The sequence below is a fragment of the Drosophila mojavensis genome, unplaced genomic scaffold (genome assembly GCF_018153725.1).
Source record: "Drosophila mojavensis isolate 15081-1352.22 unplaced genomic scaffold, ASM1815372v1 contig_136, whole genome shotgun sequence".
NCBI classification, from domain to species: Eukaryota; Metazoa; Arthropoda; class Insecta; order Diptera; family Drosophilidae; genus Drosophila; species Drosophila mojavensis.
In genome coordinates, this window is record NW_025318667.1 from 3576387 (window position 1) to 3595352 (window position 18966).

Sequence of the window (18966 nt, forward strand, 5' to 3'; positions counted from 1 at the left end):
GAGGAGAACGAGCGCTAAATGGTTTTTATATACATATACTATACCATATATATATATCTCCATATATATAAAAAAAAAAACTAAAAGAAAGTTAAGCACTGCTTACGATATATATATATATAACACATTCTTGTGTACATATACGTAAAATGTATAATGTAAAAATTGCAATATTTCAGTTACATAGTTTTAAACAATATGATAAAGCAAACAATTTGTATCAATCTAATTTTTAATATATTTCTATTATTTTTTTTTTTTAATTGATATACTATATATGTAAACAATACCTTTGTATATGTGTGTAATTTGATGTATGTGTATGTGCTACTTTAATATTGTTTAATTATATAGAATTTTATTTAAAAAAAAAAAAAAAAAAAAATTATAAATTTTTGTGTTTATTTCTTATTTTGAAACAAATTTTTCGTTTTATCTAAAATATTCAAGCTAACAGCGCGCAGTACTGTTAATGCACAAGGCGCTGTTGGCCTAACAGACACAATACAACGTTTAACATGCCATATCTAAGCTAGCAGCGCGCGGTACTGTTCAATGCACAAGGCGCTGTTAGCTTACGAGAAGCATATGAAATGACACAAAATAGAAACCGTACACCGAGCAACAGCAACAACAAGAATAACAATAAAAGCACAAATGACCAACGCATTACTGCCAGGCGATAATCATTTACACAACAAAAACAAAAGAATTTCGTTTATGGTTTTTGTATGTATGCATAAAATGATTAAAAACAACCGAATGTTAAAGTAGACTCTGTAGCTTAACAGTAAGCGAATTAACATAAGCATTTAGCCGGTGCCAAAACACACTTACATAGTCAAACACACACACACGCACACACACGAGAGTAGCAAGCAGAAAAGAGTAACTAAAAACTAACAATAACAATAAACATTTAGCAATAGGAAGAGAGAAACAAATATAACGAATGTAGTATAATTTCAGTTGCCAACACACAATTGGTTCCAGCTTAGTTGAAATTAGTTGATAATGTGCAATAGAAATGTTTTGCTTTTAGTCTAGGAAACAGGAAAAAGTTATAAATACTATATGGAAACAACGATACCCCATTGACCCACAGGCCACAAATGTGCAATTCACACTAAAAAGACACATACACACACACACACACAAACCTAATTACTTACGAGTATAAACTAAATACATATGCATGAATGAATAACTAACAAGTCTGCAAGAGTTTCGACTTGATATACACATATATATATATATTATACATAAACGAAAATACATATGCATATACAATATATACATATATATATATAAAAAGGTACATCTATATCAGTGTAATAATTTGTAATGTTTATCAGTAGAATTATGAAACAAGCAAAAAAGAACATATTAAAAAGCAAGAAAACCAAAAGAACCAGTTCGAATTTCATTTCAAATATCAACGGCTTTTATTGGCGCGCAAATTGTTATCGATGGGGCGCACAACTTAACGAAAGTTAAACGTTATCAAACACTTTTCCGACTATTTCGTTTAGCAGCGGCTTTAAATACGATATTAGCTATCGTTAATGCTATCGATTGCCCTTATTCCTATTTGATTTTTGAATGCAATTTTATTGTAGCTCATTTCTAAATAAAATTAATTTAAATTACGTAAAAAAAATAAACAAATTTAACAATTTAATATATACATAAGTCTTACAAACAGCCTGCGCTAATATTTGGGGAATATTGCATAAATATGGGTCGAATGCAGTTCGTTCAGTGCTCGCCCTCGTTGCCTTTCATATTGGCCAAGGTGGCATCCAGCTCCGATTGAATGTGCTCAAACTGATTGAACAGCTGCAGCAGCTCCGGCTGTGTCATCTCAAAATTAATATCCTCGCCGGCGACCGTCTTCAACTGGAGTACGGCCAGCGCTGTCTTCTCGCGCTGCTGGCAATGCGAGGCAATCTCCACATTCAGCTTCCATGCCATATCTTCAATCACATTCGACTCGTACCGGTCGCTGGCCAAATTATTGAGCATTGGCGTCGTCTGCCTCACCCATAGCCGCAGAATAGCATCGATTTTGGCTTCATCCTGCAGTTGGAGTTTCTCACGCAGCTCGCGCTGCAAATGGCTGGGCTTGATGATAAACGTCGAAATTCGTCGCAAAATATACGAGAAAGTCTTGATCAACAGTAAAAAGTCTGCCCGGGGCACGCCCACCAAACGCTCCAGCTCCTCCAGTGTATATTCGGGCTCGCTGCTCGTGTGGCTCGTCTCAATGCTGCTGCCCGTACGCTCGGTGGTTGTGACACTGGTGCCCACTGTCGTGCTGCCTGCGGCATTGCCCGAGCTGTTGGCTGCATTCGCTACGCCAGCGGCCGAGGCAGCAGAGGCAACTGCAGCAGAGCTCCCCGGACTCATCTGGCGGTGGACGTAGAGCAAAACTGTGGTGAACGTATCGTAGGGCAGAGCATTGATGATTTTGATTCCTTCGCGTGCGCTGAATGGCAAATGTAAGGAATATGAGTGATAATTCACATGAATGAAATCTTAGATAAATTACCGCTCGGTTATTTTAATCCAGTTAATACTCATTTCTCTTAACAATTAAAAACATAAACACGAAACAGAGAAATGCATAGAAAGCACTGCCAACTCATTGCAAGCTCAGTACCAGGGCTGCATTCGTTTAACATGACCAATATGAGTTAACATTCTATTAGTCGGCTGCAAAAAACCGCGCATTTGCCTATTTGAAGGCAACATCTGGCGACAGCATTCGGACGTAAATTGTTTATAATAAATATAAATACAAACAAACCCGAATCTGAGAATAACTCATAAGCAACGCTCTATGCAAACAAAGTTTCATATACTTAAATGAGCCATATGAGTTCCCATTCAATTTTTATTTTTATTTTGAGATCTTGATTAATGGTGCCAATTCAGTTATTTGAAAACAAGTTAGGATTATACTAGGAGAAGCTCATACAGTGCAAAAAAAAAAAAAAAATGGTTCGTGTTTATTTATTAATATATAAAAAGGAAAGAGCAAAATGATAGCATTCTAATTATAAAATTTGAATTCGGATACTATCAGCTCCTTTTTATCGCTTTTTAGGAAATGTTTATATTATTTATTCAATGAAAAGTTAGTACAAAAAAAAAAAAAGCAATATACTAATTGTGCGTTTATTTAAATTAATTTTCTGAGTTAATCATATCAAATTCAATTGAAGTCCACCTACTATCAAAATGTATACAAAGCCGACTATCGATAAATAGCTCGATAGTTTTGCGTGTAAGACAACACTGCTCAGTTGCTCCGAGCATTTTAGCGCAGTGAACGGCGACTTAATTGCATTTATACCGAGTGCAGTGCAAAGAAAGTGCGCGTATATAATATTAATTTAAGGAGCTGCTTATCAATTACATCCATGCACACGACTATCAGACATATGAGCACACATACAAGTTAAGGGCCTACCACACTGAATCGGACGCAAAAGTAAGCAACTTCTCAGCAAATTGTTTATGTTTATACTCGCATCTGTGTGCGTACGTGCGTGTTCATGTGTGTGTGATGCGTGTGTAAATAAACAGAGCCCGGCTCTTGGCCGTCAGCACTGACTAATTTGAATACCAGCCCATTGGACATTCCCAAAAAGAGGGGCTGTTCATTAATTTGCAGGCTACCTATGCTTTTTATGTTCTTTGTGCGGCTTTTTTTTTTTTTTTTTTTTTTGTTAGACGCTTTCTTTTCAACCCGACGCCAGACAGCAAAAGTTGTTTCACCCATACATTCAGATCTATTAATGTATGTATGCAGGCATCTAACTCCCTGTGTATGCTTGTGTTTGTGTGTGTGTAGCTCAAAAGTTCTTGCAGCTTGTAAAAATCGATAATATGCACAGCCCGCAGCGACGCCGCTGCCGCTTGTTTACTTTATGCTTCGTCTGCGATTTGCAGCCCCTGCTCCGCTCCTGCGCTCTGCACCCTTGCACACACATGCAGCAGTCATACACGGATACACATGCTCGCACGTACACACACACACACACACAGTCGAAAGTAAGAGGCAAATATGAAAAACTATGATTTAAGCTGAGCTCAATTTGACACTTGCCGCACGCTCTCTCACTCTCGCTGTCTCGCTCTCACCTGCTCACCCACTATCATTACCCCTCCCTCGCTCACACGTTCACAGAAGGAACGATCGCGAGCATAGGAGAAAATCAATGCCCAAAAATGAAGCAAAACGAAATGAAAAGTAATTCACTTGCATTTTTATATATTCATATTTTTAGCTTATTCTTCATTTATGTTCTGCTTCTTCACCGTTTTTTTTTTTTTTTTTTTTTTTTAATTATGCTTTATTTTTTACACAATGAACAAATATTGAGGTTTCTTTGGTTTTTTTTGGTTTTATTGAAAAAGAAAACAAATACAGTTAATCCAATTAACGCAAAATGCAAAGAGTGTAGCGCACAGAATGAACCCGACTTTTGCATACGCTGCACAAGAAGGCTAAAAAAAAACAAGTAAATTATTAAATGAACTAAAAAAAGTGAAAATAAATAATTAAATTGGCAAACAATAACAAAATTGAATTTTACAAAATTTAAGTGAAATACTCTATAGTAAAATTTGATAAATATATATAATATGTTTGCTAAAATGAAAAAATAAATAAATTTATATATGTATTTTTTTTATTTTTTATATATTTTTAATAATTTAGTATATGTGTTTTTGTATTCATGCAAGTTTTGTAAATATATATATTTTCGTACATTTTATTTTATTTGATATTTTTATTGCTATTTAATGACTTGGCGAAACTCCTACTACTCTAGACTTTCTTGCTGGCGCTAGAGCTCCAGCCGAGTCGTGCTGGTCGCAGTTCAGTTTAGGGTATCAGCTGGGTCAATTGAGTTAATGCTTCGCTTAGGCCCGCACTTTGGTAGCGGAATGTGGAATGCATTGCATTTGGCATTGTCAGAGCCGCGCTTCAGTTTGTCGAGTCGAGCGCTTGGGTCGAGACGTCTCTGTGAACGGTGAACGGTGAACGGTCAGCGGGCATCGGGCACGGGACATTTGATTTTTTTGTTTTGTTTTTTATTTGTCTAAACTATTTGAAAAACCTCGGAAGTCCGTTGGCTGATGCGATGCACTAACACACAGAATGCCAATTGCAGCGTTAAATTTAGCCAAAAATGTCATCGCTGGAGCCACCGAAGCGACCCACATTGCATTTAGCTGCGGACGTTGCTGGAACTGGAACTGGGTCGGGAACTGGAGCTGGAGCTGGAGCTGAGATCATGTCGCCAGCTACGACTCCTTCGGCGGGCTTCCTGCCGGATATGCCGCAATGGAAGAAGGACTTGATACAGCGCCGCAAAACGAATGTGGCTCGAACCAATGCCGCCGCCAGCTCACCCACCTCAGCGGTGCCAACAGCTGATGGCAGTTGTGCGGCTTTCACTGAACCCGCAGGTGAGTTCAAGCATGTCAGGTGCTTAACCTGAGTTTTAGCTTCAGCTATATATAGATATATATGTATTGTATTTATATAATAGTCTTCAAAATCTTTTAACTGTACAACAGTTTTTGCTAAATCGTATAGATTGAGTATATCTGGATATATATAAATCAAATTTTTATACTAGATCTGAAAGGACTTAAGTTTGCATCAATTTAATGTATTTTCATATACTAATATATATATATATAATTATAATATGATGTTGGGTTAACTACGCGAGTATCACCAGAATTAATTAGTCATACCAGATATTGTATATCCCGATTGTTTCAAAAACTCGATTAGACAAACATTCAATAAAACCAATGTACTCTTCTCGCATTATCATACCTAGAAAATCAAATATGAAATCAAACTAAAAGGCTTGTTTGCAGTAACTAGAAATAAATACAAAAAAGCAGATATATATATGTATATACAATTGGTTTTTGATTTTCTGTAATTGAAGACGATTCGTTCGTTCAGAAGAAAAAATATGTAGAAAAGGAAAAACAAATTGGAGGTATCGATATCGATTCATGAAATCGCAAATGTGCTGAATGTGGCAATAGGCAGTTGCAATGCCATATGCATATCTATGTATATAATATGTATGCTTACATATTGTGTATGTAATAATGTGTATTATATCCATATCAATATCTTTATATAGTATGTGAGATGTGTAAGCTTGCAATTGGCTTTACAGCTGGGGTGTATAATTAGCCACGTTAATACGTTGAGCTGATTAAAAAATGAAATTATAATTATTGAAAGCTGTTTGCCTGGGTCGATGTTATTTCACCTGTGAATATCAAAAGTCCCCACAGGCACACACATGCACAATTGGTTTTACTATTGTGAGTAATCGTTTATCGATAACAATTGCGGTGACAACAGCGAGGTCTGTTCCGAAATCCTTTATTCATTAGAAAATGATTAACAATCAAATCAGCAGCTATAATTTTGATAGGTGTACCTATTACGACACATAAATTAGTTTGATACAGGGTATGATGCCGTCTGGCATACCTCGTTCTCTAGCATGCATTTCCTAGCACAATATAGAGTAACAGATAGTCGAATACGCTAAACTGAAGAAATGTATTTATGTATATATTGTATAGCTCTACAGGGTATACAAGAATACAGGGTATCCTCCAATAGAGAATCTGCTACAATCTACTAGGACCAATTTAGGATCAATTTAATGTCCTGTAGCACAATACAGGGTAACCAATTTTATAGATGAATATAGGGTATCAGGTAGTCCAACATACTCTAAATGGGTCGTTCTGGGTACCAGAGAGTCTAACACATCTTTACGCTATCAATCAATATTGAGCTCTGTAGCACCACACAGGGTATAATGCTTAGTTGTGCCCGCCCACTGACAACGACTACCCAAACTCGTATTTGCTTGTACCTGCTCTTATCGAATGTTATCAATTGTTAATTGAACTAGAAGTCAAAGCAACCCATTGTTGGTTAGTCACAAACGTAGGAAATAGAATCTATAACATATTATATATATACATTTCACTCCATAGTTTTTAGTATTTCGAATTTGTCATCAATTTGGACTCTCGTTTTATGGCCAATTCAATTGCAGATTCAGGTGCAACTGACGGCAGCCCAGCCGCAGCCTCAGCCACAACACCAACGACAACAACAACAACAACAACAATAACTAGTCAACAGCAGCAGCAGCAGCATGTGAAACGAAATGTAAGCCAAACATACCAGCAAGCAGCAGCATTTAAGACTTCACCAACAACAGAGGAAAAGTCTGAGAAATGTTTTATTGGAAGTGGAGGTCATCAGACGCTTCCAGCAGAAACAGCAGCTACAGCAGCAACAGCCCAAAGTACACAAGGCAAAGACTTAGCCACGGCCTTTTCAGCCGAAACGGCAGCATCAACAGCAGCAGCAGCACCACCAATACCAAAGCAGCGATCAAGTTTATTCAACACAAGAAGTCAATCAACTGGCAAGGAGCAAGAAGAGATTCTAAATTTGGATGCCAGAGAGCGCGAAAGAGAGCGCGAGCGAGCGTGCGGAGAGCGTGACGTTGAGGTGAATAGCGCTGCCGTTGGCATGGCATATGCGAGCGGGCGCTCTGGTGAAGTTGAAACTGGCACAGCGACAACTGGAGCATTAACAGCAAAAGGCAGCAACAATAACGGCAGCGGTGGCAGCGGCGGCGGCAGCGGCAGCGCAAATGTGAAACAAACGACAGCAACAACGGCAACTTCGTCGTCGTCAGCAAATCAGTTGCAAACGAAATGCAAACCAGGCCAGAGCGTTGCTGAAGCAGCGCTACATAATTTTAGCAACACTACGCCAATTATAATTGATAAAAATTGTAAAACGAAAATATCCGATAAATTGCAGAGCAACAAGTTCATTAAAAATCAACAGCAGCAACAGCAACAACAACAGCAACAGCAATACCAGCAATTGGAACGCCAAACGGCCGCGTCGCCCACAAAAGTAGCGGTAAAAACGACAATGGTCGCCATGCAAGAAATGAAAAAGACAACCACACAAAATGGCCAACAGCGTCATCATCATCATCATCATCAACATCATCATCATCATCACCATCAGCAGCAGCAACAACAGCTGCATTTAAAGAGCGCCGACGCCGACCTGGACGTCGGCGTTAGTGCGCTGCCAACGCTCTTGGATACCGTCGATCAAACTGAGGAGTTCAGCTATGGCCCCGGCATTGTGTCCAAGCTGCGCTGCCGCTATCTAAATCTAGCCCTGCGCTGCGAGTCACGCCAACAGAGCCAAAAGCAGCGACTGCAGCGCTCCACCAGCCTCAATACGCTGCTCGATCGCAACGACGACGACGCCGAGGATGATCAGCATCATCATCATCATGTGCAGCAACAGCATGTAAACAGCGACGCAGGCGCAGTCAATGCTGCAGTCAATGTGAATGTAACGCGCAGCGCTGCAGCGCCCCCCATACTAAGCGCCAAGCCAGCGAGCAGCAGCGGTTACATTAAAAGCGTGAATGTCTTGCATCAACAGCAGCAGCTACGCCAACAGCAACACCAGCAGCAACAGCAGCAGCAGCGGGCGACGCAGGAGCAACAGTCAGTGCAGTCGCCGACGGCGACGTCGCCGGTTAACGGTAATGGGCTGCGTTCGCGTCACTTTAAGCGCGGCAACGAAGTAATGAAACGCGCTCGCTCTGTCGAAGCGCTGCTCTGCGAGAAGTCGCCTTGGAATACGCAGCGCGCCAGTTATCAGGCATCGGCTGTGGTTAACAGCAGCGCTATGTCGGCTGCTATCACTGGATCAGGCGGCGCTGCAGCTGGCATTGGAGTTGGAGCTACCATCACTGCCCCCGGCACGCCCACCTGCGTCAGCATCGAGGATAAGATTCACAATGCACGCGAGCGACTGCACAGCGGCACCGACGCCACGCCGCCTAAGCGTCTGACCTCCATCATCGATGACACGGAACGTCCGCCTCCGGACCTCGTCAAGCAGACCCTCAAGATGTTCGAGGCGAGCGCCAACCGACGACCTCGCGCCACCCAGCGCAGCAACGGCGTCGGCGGCGTTGCCAGCAAAGTGGCCAACTACAAGTCGATCATCAAGGAGCAGAAGCCACCAAGCAACAGCACCCTCGGCGGCATCAAGCGGGATGGCGTCGCCACCGCGAGCGCAACACCGTCGACTGGAGCTGGTTTCGCTGCGTCGACGCCCAAGCAGCGCGTCGCCAGTGCCGTCGTTCCAGACATCATACCCAGGCAGCTGGAAACCTACGATTCGCCTGTGACGAACATAAGCAAAATGCTGGAACGCATACACTTGGAAAGCTCATCAGCGACGACGGCGGCGTCGGCGGGAACGGCAGCGCAGCCAGAGTCCGGCGTTGGGGTGGTTGCGGGCGGCAGCAATCAGCGCTTAGTCAGCGATCAGCAGCGCACGCAGGCGGCAACTGACGAGCCCGACGACGATGACGACGACGGCGGCAGCAAAGACGAAGCGAACGACGAGGGCAACGAAAATGACGTCGACAACGGCAACGGGGACGGCGACGTAGCAGCAACAGCTGAGGCTGAAATTGACGGCGACGATGTTTGCAATGGCGATAAGTTAACAGCAGCGGCGTCGACGGCAGCGCAGCAGCTGGATGAAGCAGGAGGCGTTGGCGTTGGCGGCAGCGCCCAGCGTTCATTTGCTGTCGCCTTGCAAGAGAACGCACACGCTTCCAGCACGAGTTCCAGTAGTCGAAAGCTTCCGCAACGTAGAAGCGATAACAGTGAATCCACAACAGCTGCAGCGGCAGCAGCAGCAACAGCAACAACAACAACAACAACGAAGCAAATTGGTGTCATCAGGCCGCTGCTGAATAATTCGAGCACCAGTTCCGGATGCGGTACGCCGCTGACCAGTCGCGAGATTGAGAAGAATCGCATTAATGAGATGAAAAAGTCAACAGCATTGGCTGCAGATGCAGCTGCCGCCGCCGCCGCAGCAGCAGCAGCAACTAGTCTGGATACCGTGATAAATACAAACACCAAGGATGGCTGCGAAACGGACGCAGCGAGCAGCGGCATTTCGCCCATTTGGCCGTTGCGCAAGCGCCGTCAGCCGACAGGTGGCGCCAATGGAAGCAGCGGCGTAGGCAGCAGCTCCCATGCGGACAACAACACCTCCATGGTGTTTAACTTTTCGAAAAGCACCAAGGAGGTGCCAGATTATATTGAAAGCGATGTTGTGATCTACAGACGTAAACGGGAATTGCCAAAGGTGAGTAACACAGCACACAATCCCACCACACCCCGTTACGTTGGCCTAGACAGCTGTTTGCTATTGCTTTCATTGCTTATCAGCAAACCATCGCCTCCTCTCCCTCGCACCCACACATACACAAATACACAAAGGCCAGTGCTGCCCAGCTATGCCTGGAATGCGGCGCCGTTGCGCATTATTCATGCTTATTTTCTGTATGAATTATTATATTTCTTCTTAATCTTTGCAAGCCCCCTTGCACACACTCACAAACACACACATACGGCCTCACATTCGCACGCACACAGACTTGGCTTAACAAGGCCCCCAATACAACCATATACAATTTTTGTTTGTGGCTTGTACTTTTCGCTTACCATATAAACAAATGCGAAACAAAGCGCCCACCAACAGAGAGCGAGAGAGTGAAAAAGAATGAAGCGGTAGCGAGTGAGAGAGCATGGAAGATCATGCGCATTTTGGAAAGTTCAACAATAGCAACAAAATGTTAAGAATGTCAAAACACTGTTTTGCGCTTCCATTGAAAACAAAACTGTAAAATGTCACATCAAGCGAATCCTGTTGTCTACAAAACAGTTTTAATTTCAGCTAGAGATGGCAACGTGTTAATTTTGCACACGAAATGTATGTACATTCTATAAGTTAATTCTGAGAACATGTAGTTTAATAAGTTGTTTTAAAAAACAGTGCCTATTACAAGAAATCACGACAAGTTTCCAGCTCTAGTTTCAATGTTAAATATCGTATTGTAGCATCTGAAATTCAATTCCTTATATGAGTGTATACATAAGCACATTTATACATACACATACATATGTGAGTGTACTACGCGTGACGCAGACGCGGCTTTCCGAGTGACCTTCTAAATGTTCAAGAGTGATGCGCACCCCATGTGAGAGGCCGCAATGCCGTCGTCTGAGCTTTCTCAAGCTTGACTTCTGAACAGGGAGCGTCATGGAAATTGCTCAGATATGCTTAACAGTGTTCGATAAATTGCGAATTATGCAAATGTTGTGTTGATCAATTTCCAAGCATGCAAGCAAACATCCATACATCCATACAGTTAAGTGGGTGTGTGTATTCCAGACTCTTTGTTTAACATTAAAAAAAAGAAGTGTTGGACGCGTTGTTGCTGCTGCTGCTGCTGCGATTGGCAAATTCTTCCTCTTGTTGCTTGCGACTGCATTGCACAAACCCGTTCTTGTACATACAAACATACATACCTATGTATGTATACACATATTACGATAATTCTTCATTTGTTCTTTGCTTCCTGCTACTACACTGATACATACATACATGCATACACATGTGCATGTACATATAAATATACATTCATACATATGCATGTATGTACATGGGCTAAAGCAGACAAAGATATATTATGACTTATGAAGGAGAGCATTGAACGAGCGGAGCGCATGTTGAAGCTCTTTGGTGTTGTGGTGAGTTGCTGTGGGAAGAGGCAGAATCAGGGGGGAGAGAGGTCTGCAGGGCACTTTGGCTTACACAGCTGTTTCTGAACGCAGCTGTGTTGAATAAAAGTGCTCTGCTCAACGCAAAGCTGCCTGCTGCTGCTCTCTCTGTTTCTCTGTCTATTCCGCGCTCCCACTCTGCCTTTCATGTGCAAAACAAGCGCTCGCTCTTTCGCGCTTGCTATTGACAATAGTAAACCCGTTTTTGTGCCGCTCTGAACTCAATTTTGTCAATTCTTTTTTGACGTTCAATTCTGGTTGCTTTTGCTTTATGCCTTATGTTGTTCTTGTTATGTTTGTTGTTGATGTAGTTTTTGTTGGTCTTTATGTATTCATGTATGGTATGTATGTATATACATACATAAATACTCGTATATACATACATACATGTATGCATTTGCTTTTTTTTTTTGTTATCTGTGTCTGAAGTTTATTATCTCTTGTTCGGTATATGTATGTATGTAGGGTCTGTCCATTAGGTTCTGTGTCCGACATGGCGAGAAATGGGACAGCTGTGATTCAGAGCAAACGATATCGGCCTCGAAACAGCTCTACCCCCTTCCATCGCTCTTTTCCTTTCTCTCTCTCTCTCTCTCTCTGTCTCTTTCTCCCTCTGGCTATCTACAAACTGAGCTTTTAAGATATTTCATTTGATTCGAACTTTTTGTTAATTTTCACTTTCCAGCCAAATGAACCGGGCTTCGTGTTATTGGGCGACCTTTCGGTGGAGACATCGACAGACACGGACTACGATGATTACTCCATGTGCCCGCCGTCGCCCTGCGATGTGGAGTTCGAGAATGCGAATATTGTGATCGACGGCAAGTCCAGCATACGACAGAAACCCAAAGATTCATCGGTGAGTATAAACAGCCCCCCGCTCGTTCATCACTCATTCACCTTCACCATGCACACATACATCCATATGTATACACATACGGAAATGCATTTCATTTCATACAGCCAATTATATGCCTCTTCGTGACTAATGCATCCATAAGTATATATGCACACATACACACATATGTACATATATTATAGTACGTAAAACTACTGTTAGTACGTAAGGCATGACTAACAGTTCCACACTCACCAAAATACTTGAGTATTTTCTGATTGTGCAGGTTCTTTTTTTGTATTTTGTTTGGCAAGGATAAGATAAGATTATTTTTGTTGTACAGTGTGCGTGCGCGTGTGTGTGTGGGGCTACCAATATTAATTGTAACGAAGTCGGCGACTCTATTTTTTTTTTATGATTGAAGATTCTGTCGCATTGTAATGAAAACACAGTCTTATCGCATATCAAATCAATTTGTAGAGTATTATAGTATAAATTAATGGAAACCGCGTCAAATCAGATAAAACATTTTATTTTAAAATAAAATTATAAAGAAATCGAAGAACTAATTGATAATATTTGATCATTTTGCAAATTGAGCATCTCCTAACTGTTCGCTATGCACTTAAGCGTGCTTTCACTGTACTAGATTTATCAATTTGTGGTAATCTGCCGCTTGTTCTTTTTTATATATATATTTAAATTGCTGCAGTCTATTGGCCTTAATTTCACTTTCGTTTTTTAGCTTTTAATCGCTTTAAAAAATAAAAAGCAACAAACAAACAAACTGATGCAAAACAATTAACAGCAATTATTTCTTAAAGCTCATGGGGTCAGTGTTTTATTTATTTTATTTCAACTTTTTTTTTTTATAAAAATTTCCTTTTGTGATTTTTGTTTTCCTATTGTCGAAAATGTTGTTTTGCTCGCTTATTGCATTAAGGGCATAAAGAAGCTTACGAAAATTTACTTGAGCCACTTTCATTTGCTTTGTTGTTGTTTATCATTTTTATGTGTTGCTCTTCGACACGCTCATCTCCAGCAGTAGAGGCAGCAATACAAAAGAGCGGAAAAAGCACTAGAAGAAATGTTAACTGTAGATTATAAATTGTTTACATGCTATTAGCGCTGTTAACATGCTGTTAATCTATTATGTTAGTTGCAGCGCTGAACAGCTGAGAGGATATTTGACTAAATGAGCGACAAGTAAAAGCCAGGAAGTGACAGATTAAGAGCAAGAGAGAGCATTTATTGATTTAAAAAATCTTATATTTTTGATTAGCAGTCAAGTCTTATAACCGTAAATGCCCAGATAAGAAAGTGAAACTGAGAATAGTCTCACATAAGCATATGTATGTTAGGGTATTTCAACTGGCGACTACAAGCAGCATAAACTATTCTAACTAGTTTTATTGTTATTGTTGATTTTTTTATGTCTTTTTTTCATTTCCTTGTTGCGTTATCATATTTATTTATTTGTGCCGTCGCTATTAATCAAAATGCATTAAAAGTGGCTTTTGTTGGCGATCTCTCTGTAGGGGTGAAGCGTGACAGTGTGCCAGGGGGGCAGGGGGAGAAGTTTAGGTAGGCTTGGGCTTGGGTGCGTTTCATCAGTGTGACAGATATCATATATACATACATGCATACATACCTACATATGTACATAAACACACACACACACACACACACACACACATATGTATTATGTATGCGAAAATATGTGTAACATTTTACATTTATTTTATGTACAAGATATGCATATGTATAATAACATTTTGTTGTTTTTTTTTACAGTTCCGCGTACAATTTAACGATACGTTAACTTCAACGTTTGAATATCCCTCCGAGGCATCACAAACCGTTGACGATCAGCCGTATGCCGATCCCTACGGTAATGTGACCAAGCATCATCAGCTGTTCTATGAGGAGCATCTACGCATGCAGCATCAGCAGCAACAGCAGCAGCAGCAACAACAGCAGCAACAGCATCACCATGTAACAGTTGATGAGATAATAGAGCTTCCGACAGCATCAACAACATCCTCGACGTCGCATAAAACGTCGGCGACCAGCGCAATGCTGGGGAATTTACCATTAGGTGAGTGTGGCAACCCTGTCATGTACATACACCCTATATACACACATACATATATATGCACACATACATATATAGTATAGATATAAATGTTTGTGTATGTATGCGTGTGCATGCTTAGCAAGAGCCGCAACTATCTCTCTCTCTCTGTGCCTTTGTCACTCTCTGTCTCTGTCTCTCTCACTCTATCTTTGCCTTTGTGTCTATATATATAAACACAATTGTATGTATGTATATTTATACATACATACATATATAGATCTGTCTTAGTCGTAGTGCTGAGCTCTTGAGTTTTAACACTTTTTATTGGCGCCATCTGTGCGGGGGATTCAAATTGACAGCCATCAATATACACATTAACACGTTCTCTTACACACGCACACAGCATCCTGTTATAGCATACTCACCACACCTACTCATACTCAACGCACAATTGACCACGCATACGATCCAATTGCATATGCATGCCTGCTGATTACAGCAACAGCAAGAACAGCAAAAACAACAACATATCTCTGCACTTTACAGAAAAGGCCACTGTTACAGTTAACATAGCGATTGCCGCTAACTGCAATTCTACTAGCATGTCTTCTAGGGACTGCTGTCTAGGTCATGCCAGGGCTGCATGCTGCTGCTGGCAATTGGCGCTGCCACCTGGCCGGCAGCTGCTCAAAAGATTCCGAAAACTAATTCAGCTCTTCAGGTGGGTGTAGTGCACTTACGTTGAGCTACTCAAGCAGCCAGGCACCCCCTCAAAACCACGCCCAACTATCTAGCTACCTCTAGTTACCGCCCCACTGCAGCCCCAACTATGCCCCTTGCACCACATACACAGCATCAGCTGTTAGGATTTCTATTTAAGGATCACGCATATTTGCAGATTACCCAAGTTTAGGGAGGGGTATTATCTTGCAACAGTCTCAACCACAGCCAATGGACGCTCAGCAGCAGCAGCAGCAGCAACAACAACAACATCAGCAAGAACAGCAGCAGCAGCAACCACAGCTACAACGTCGTAGGCCTTCGGTTCTATTAAAGCCGCAGTATGCGTGCTTTCTGCAAAATGAAGCAGTGACACCTGTAACACATCTGGCTAAGCGCAAAGCTGCCTCATTCTCGCATGCCGCCAAGCCGCAACTCCATCTGCAACTGCAACTGCAACAGCCACAGCTGCAGAGTAAATATACCAAACACACTCTAACAACAACAGCACCAACAACGATAGCAACGACGACGTCAACAACAACAACAACTGCCTGCAGCTATGGAAGTTGCTTGAGTCGCCGTCGCGCCAGTCTGCCCTTAGCTACCCACAACCTAACGACGTCATCCCCGTCGTCAATTTCGTCGTCATCGGCGTCGTCGGCGTCATCGTCGTCGTCTTCGCTAGCGCTACCCAACGCATCCAACGCCCTGCTGCAGGCTCGCATTCCAGGCAACACGCTCTACTATGTCTAAACTGTCTTTGCTCTCCGTTCCATCCTGTCTCTTGTGAAACGTAGGCAAACTCAAGCTTTTTTTATTTGTACTCGTTGTGTAAGCCCTGCTCCCACGTCCTTCGTCCTACGCACTCGCTGCTCGCTATGGTTGTGGCCCAGACCCGATTCCAGTACGGTTCAGGATACTCTTTTTATACTTATCAAGCCCTATTCCCAGGTTACCAATTGGTTAAAACATAACGAGCTGCTGCGCTACTCGTCACTCGCTAAGGTTGTGGCCCAGATCCCATCTCCTCAAATTCGTTGTATAGATTTTGTGTACGGATAGAGATACGACCCAGCTACAACTCGTTGTCTCTTCACTCGCTACTCGTTACTCGTAACTCCTGGGGAGCTAATATAATCATCCATTTGGATTTAACTGTATTACACAACTCACTCGCTACTCGCTACTCGCTACTCGTTTTGGTTGTGGCTCAGACCCTTGTACATGTAGTAGTAGTCCTTACCCAGCTCCTGCTTTGGCAAAAACACAAAAATACATGCCGTGTATAGCTTGTACTTACTCGCCAATCGTTATTCGTTACTCGTTATTCGCTCGGTCAGCCCCATATACATTTTCTCGATTTGTGTTGCTTGTTCGATATATCTTCGTACTCGTTACTTGTTACTCCTTACTATGGTAAAGGCCCTGTCTCGCACACACTTGGTTCCGCAATCCTTTGGAGAATATGCGCAATAAGCAATAGTCCTTTATCCTACTACTCTGTACTCGTTACTCCCGATTCGCCATTTCTCATAGATTACTTAACCTTCCCTCAGCCTGTTATGCAGAAATAACGAGTTATCTGGCCACTCGCTGCCTCAGTTTCCCATTACTCCTGCTTATCATATATCCATATAATATATCTTCTACTTAACTAAATGTTTTCATTTCTCAAACATCTTGCACTAATACCCATAATATTTCAAAGATGTGGCAGCACTGAATGAACATAACATATGCATTAAGTTGGCTGCAGCACACATAATTCGAATTTAGCTCACATCTATGTATATATATATATATTACTAATAACTGCCTGGCACTTTTCGTATAGCTCTATAATATCTCTATATAACTAATATTAACTTTATTTAAACAAGAATTCCGTTTTTTTTTTCTCTATTCCCTTCTCACTACTCACACCTCTTTCCCTCTCTTGTGTTTTACTAATTTCTTTTGCAGATATTATTTAAAACTAATAACATAATACTTACAAATAATATCTATAATAATAATACAAAAAATAATCATAATACGATTTACATATGCAAATGCATATATGTATGTGTGCATACGTATATGTATATGTATATAAACATCAAAGTTAAAAAGAACACCTAAAAACAAATGCAAAAAAAAAAAAGAAAAAAAAATGAGGCGGCCAAACCAGGTGTAAAGCAACGTCTCTTCCTCTCGCACTCTCACGCTCTCGCTCGCACACTGAAGCGCTGCTGTCAGTCTGACAACAAAAACAATCAAAACAACAACAACAACATCGGCAACAGCAACAGCAACAACCTTTTCATGGTGTTGGCTAACGCAGAACTGAAGCTTAAAAAAACAAAAACAAACAAAAACTAAACTTATCGCCAATTCATATTAATCTCCTAAGGTAACTAACCTCAATTGAAGACACACTCACTCACACACTCACACGCACACGCACACTGACACTTTGAAATTTGTTTCACTTTAATTTGCACATTATGCAACACTGGTTCACACATTCTGCCACTAAATCAATTAATTCGGCTTTAGTAATTAATCGTTTAGCTGTGAAAGCCAATTCCATTTGGATTAATCGATCTCTCAATTACAGGCTCTACAGCTTTGGGCTTTTACACCCCCGTCAAGGCGTCGCCCATGGACAGCTTGTTCCAACTGGGCGTGACCCGCTCCCCCAGCGCTGTTGCCACAAACGGTGGCAGCAACAACAGCAGCAGCTTCAATGGCAACGGCAGCATTGTGGGCATTAGCGAGGGGCTGCTCAAGGATGGTGAAAACGGCGAGAGCGGAGTCAACGATGCCAAGGATGCGGCTGGAACAGATGACGATGTCGATGACTTTCTAACAGCGGGCGGCATTGTCTATAGCGAAGGCACTCAGAAAACTGATTTATTGTACTGAAACCCCGAAGCGAACTGAAGCGTGTCCCCCACACTCCGTTTCGGTCCTGATCCTGAAAAAAAAATTTGAGAAAAAGAAAATACGTATATATATACATAGATATTATTTATAAGTCGTAGGCCTAAAATTCGTTTGCGAAGAGCAAAATCAATTATTTTTTTTTATATACATATATATATACATATATTGTCTGAAATATACATGCATATTATATATATATGTAAAAAAAAATGCTATAATATTATATATATATATATTATTGTAAATGTATCTTTGGCACTGAGCAACCGTTATTTTATTATTATTATTTTTTTTTTTTTTGCAAGTCTATTTGTATTTTGTATTCGATAAATTTTTTTTTCTAGTACGTCTCTTTACATATATATATATAATATAATGATATGTTTACTTTTGATTGTGTACTTTAAAAAGGAAACAAAAAATTATTAAAAAAAAAATATTGTAAACACCGAGGTTGAGCCACAGGTAATTAACAACCACATCAAGCCCCATTGTGGAGTATTAATAAACCATAAGCATTAAGTAAAAAAAAAAAAAAACAAGAAAAAATAAAACAAAATAAAAAACTAAATTGTTTCTCATCAAATTTCGAACCTTAAAAAACAAAAACGGCTTCATTTGAAAAAAAGAAACG

General features: G+C 41.0%; 2 protein-coding genes across 4 annotated transcripts; one reads left to right on the plus strand and one right to left on the minus strand.

Moving 5' to 3' along the window:
• Window positions 1-1646: 1646 nt before the first annotated feature.
• Window positions 1647-2660, minus strand: LOC6585405. The gene is made up of 2 exons (XM_002011001.4): window positions 2552-2660; window positions 1647-2488 (listed from the first exon to the last, which is right to left on the minus strand). Exons 1-2 carry the CDS (start codon window positions 2581-2583, stop codon window positions 1759-1761), a joined length of 762 nt encoding a protein of 253 aa, XP_002011037.2. The 5' UTR covers window positions 2584-2660; the 3' UTR covers window positions 1647-1758.
• Window positions 2661-3310: 650 nt separating this feature from the next.
• LOC6585404 (rho GTPase-activating protein gacF) lies at window positions 3311-18903 on the plus strand. Of its 3 annotated transcripts, none has more exons than XM_015160893.3 (6): window positions 3311-3496; window positions 5187-5484; window positions 7125-10288; window positions 12452-12625; window positions 14399-14702; window positions 15580-17317. In XM_015160893.3, the coding sequence occupies exons 2-6, from the start codon at window positions 5205-5207 to the stop codon at window positions 16155-16157; spliced, it is 4500 nt and encodes a 1499-aa protein (XP_015016379.1). In that variant the 5' UTR covers window positions 3311-3496; window positions 5187-5204; the 3' UTR covers window positions 16158-17317. The 3 variants fall into 3 exon arrangements, with proteins under 3 accessions (XP_015016379.1, XP_032588610.1, XP_002011036.2); XM_032732719.2 differs by lacking the exon at window positions 15580-17317 and adding an exon at window positions 17367-17430 and having other exon boundaries at window positions 3313-3496; XM_002011000.4 differs by lacking the exon at window positions 15580-17317 and adding an exon at window positions 18004-18903 and having other exon boundaries at window positions 3315-3496.
• The last annotated feature ends 63 nt before the right edge of the window (window positions 18904-18966 follow it).

Excerpts from the sequence above, each read along its gene's own strand:
- LOC6585405 (XM_002011001.4), bottom strand. The coding sequence starts at position 2,583 with ATGAGTATTAACTGGATTAAAATAACCGAGCG. Across the intron at positions 2,489-2,551 it reads TGGATTAAAATAACCGAGCG|CGCACGCGAAGGAATCAAAA; the intron begins GTAATTTATCTA and ends TTTGCCATTCAG.
- LOC6585404 (XM_015160893.3), top strand. The coding sequence starts at position 5,205 with ATGTCATCGCTGGAGCCACCGAAGCGACCCACATTGCATTTAGCTGCG. Across the intron at positions 12,626-14,398 it reads AGAAACCCAAAGATTCATCG|TTCCGCGTACAATTTAACGA; the intron begins GTGAGTATAAAC and ends TTTTTTTTACAG. Across the intron at positions 14,703-15,579 it reads GCTGGGGAATTTACCATTAG|ATTACCCAAGTTTAGGGAGG; the intron begins GTGAGTGTGGCA and ends GCATATTTGCAG.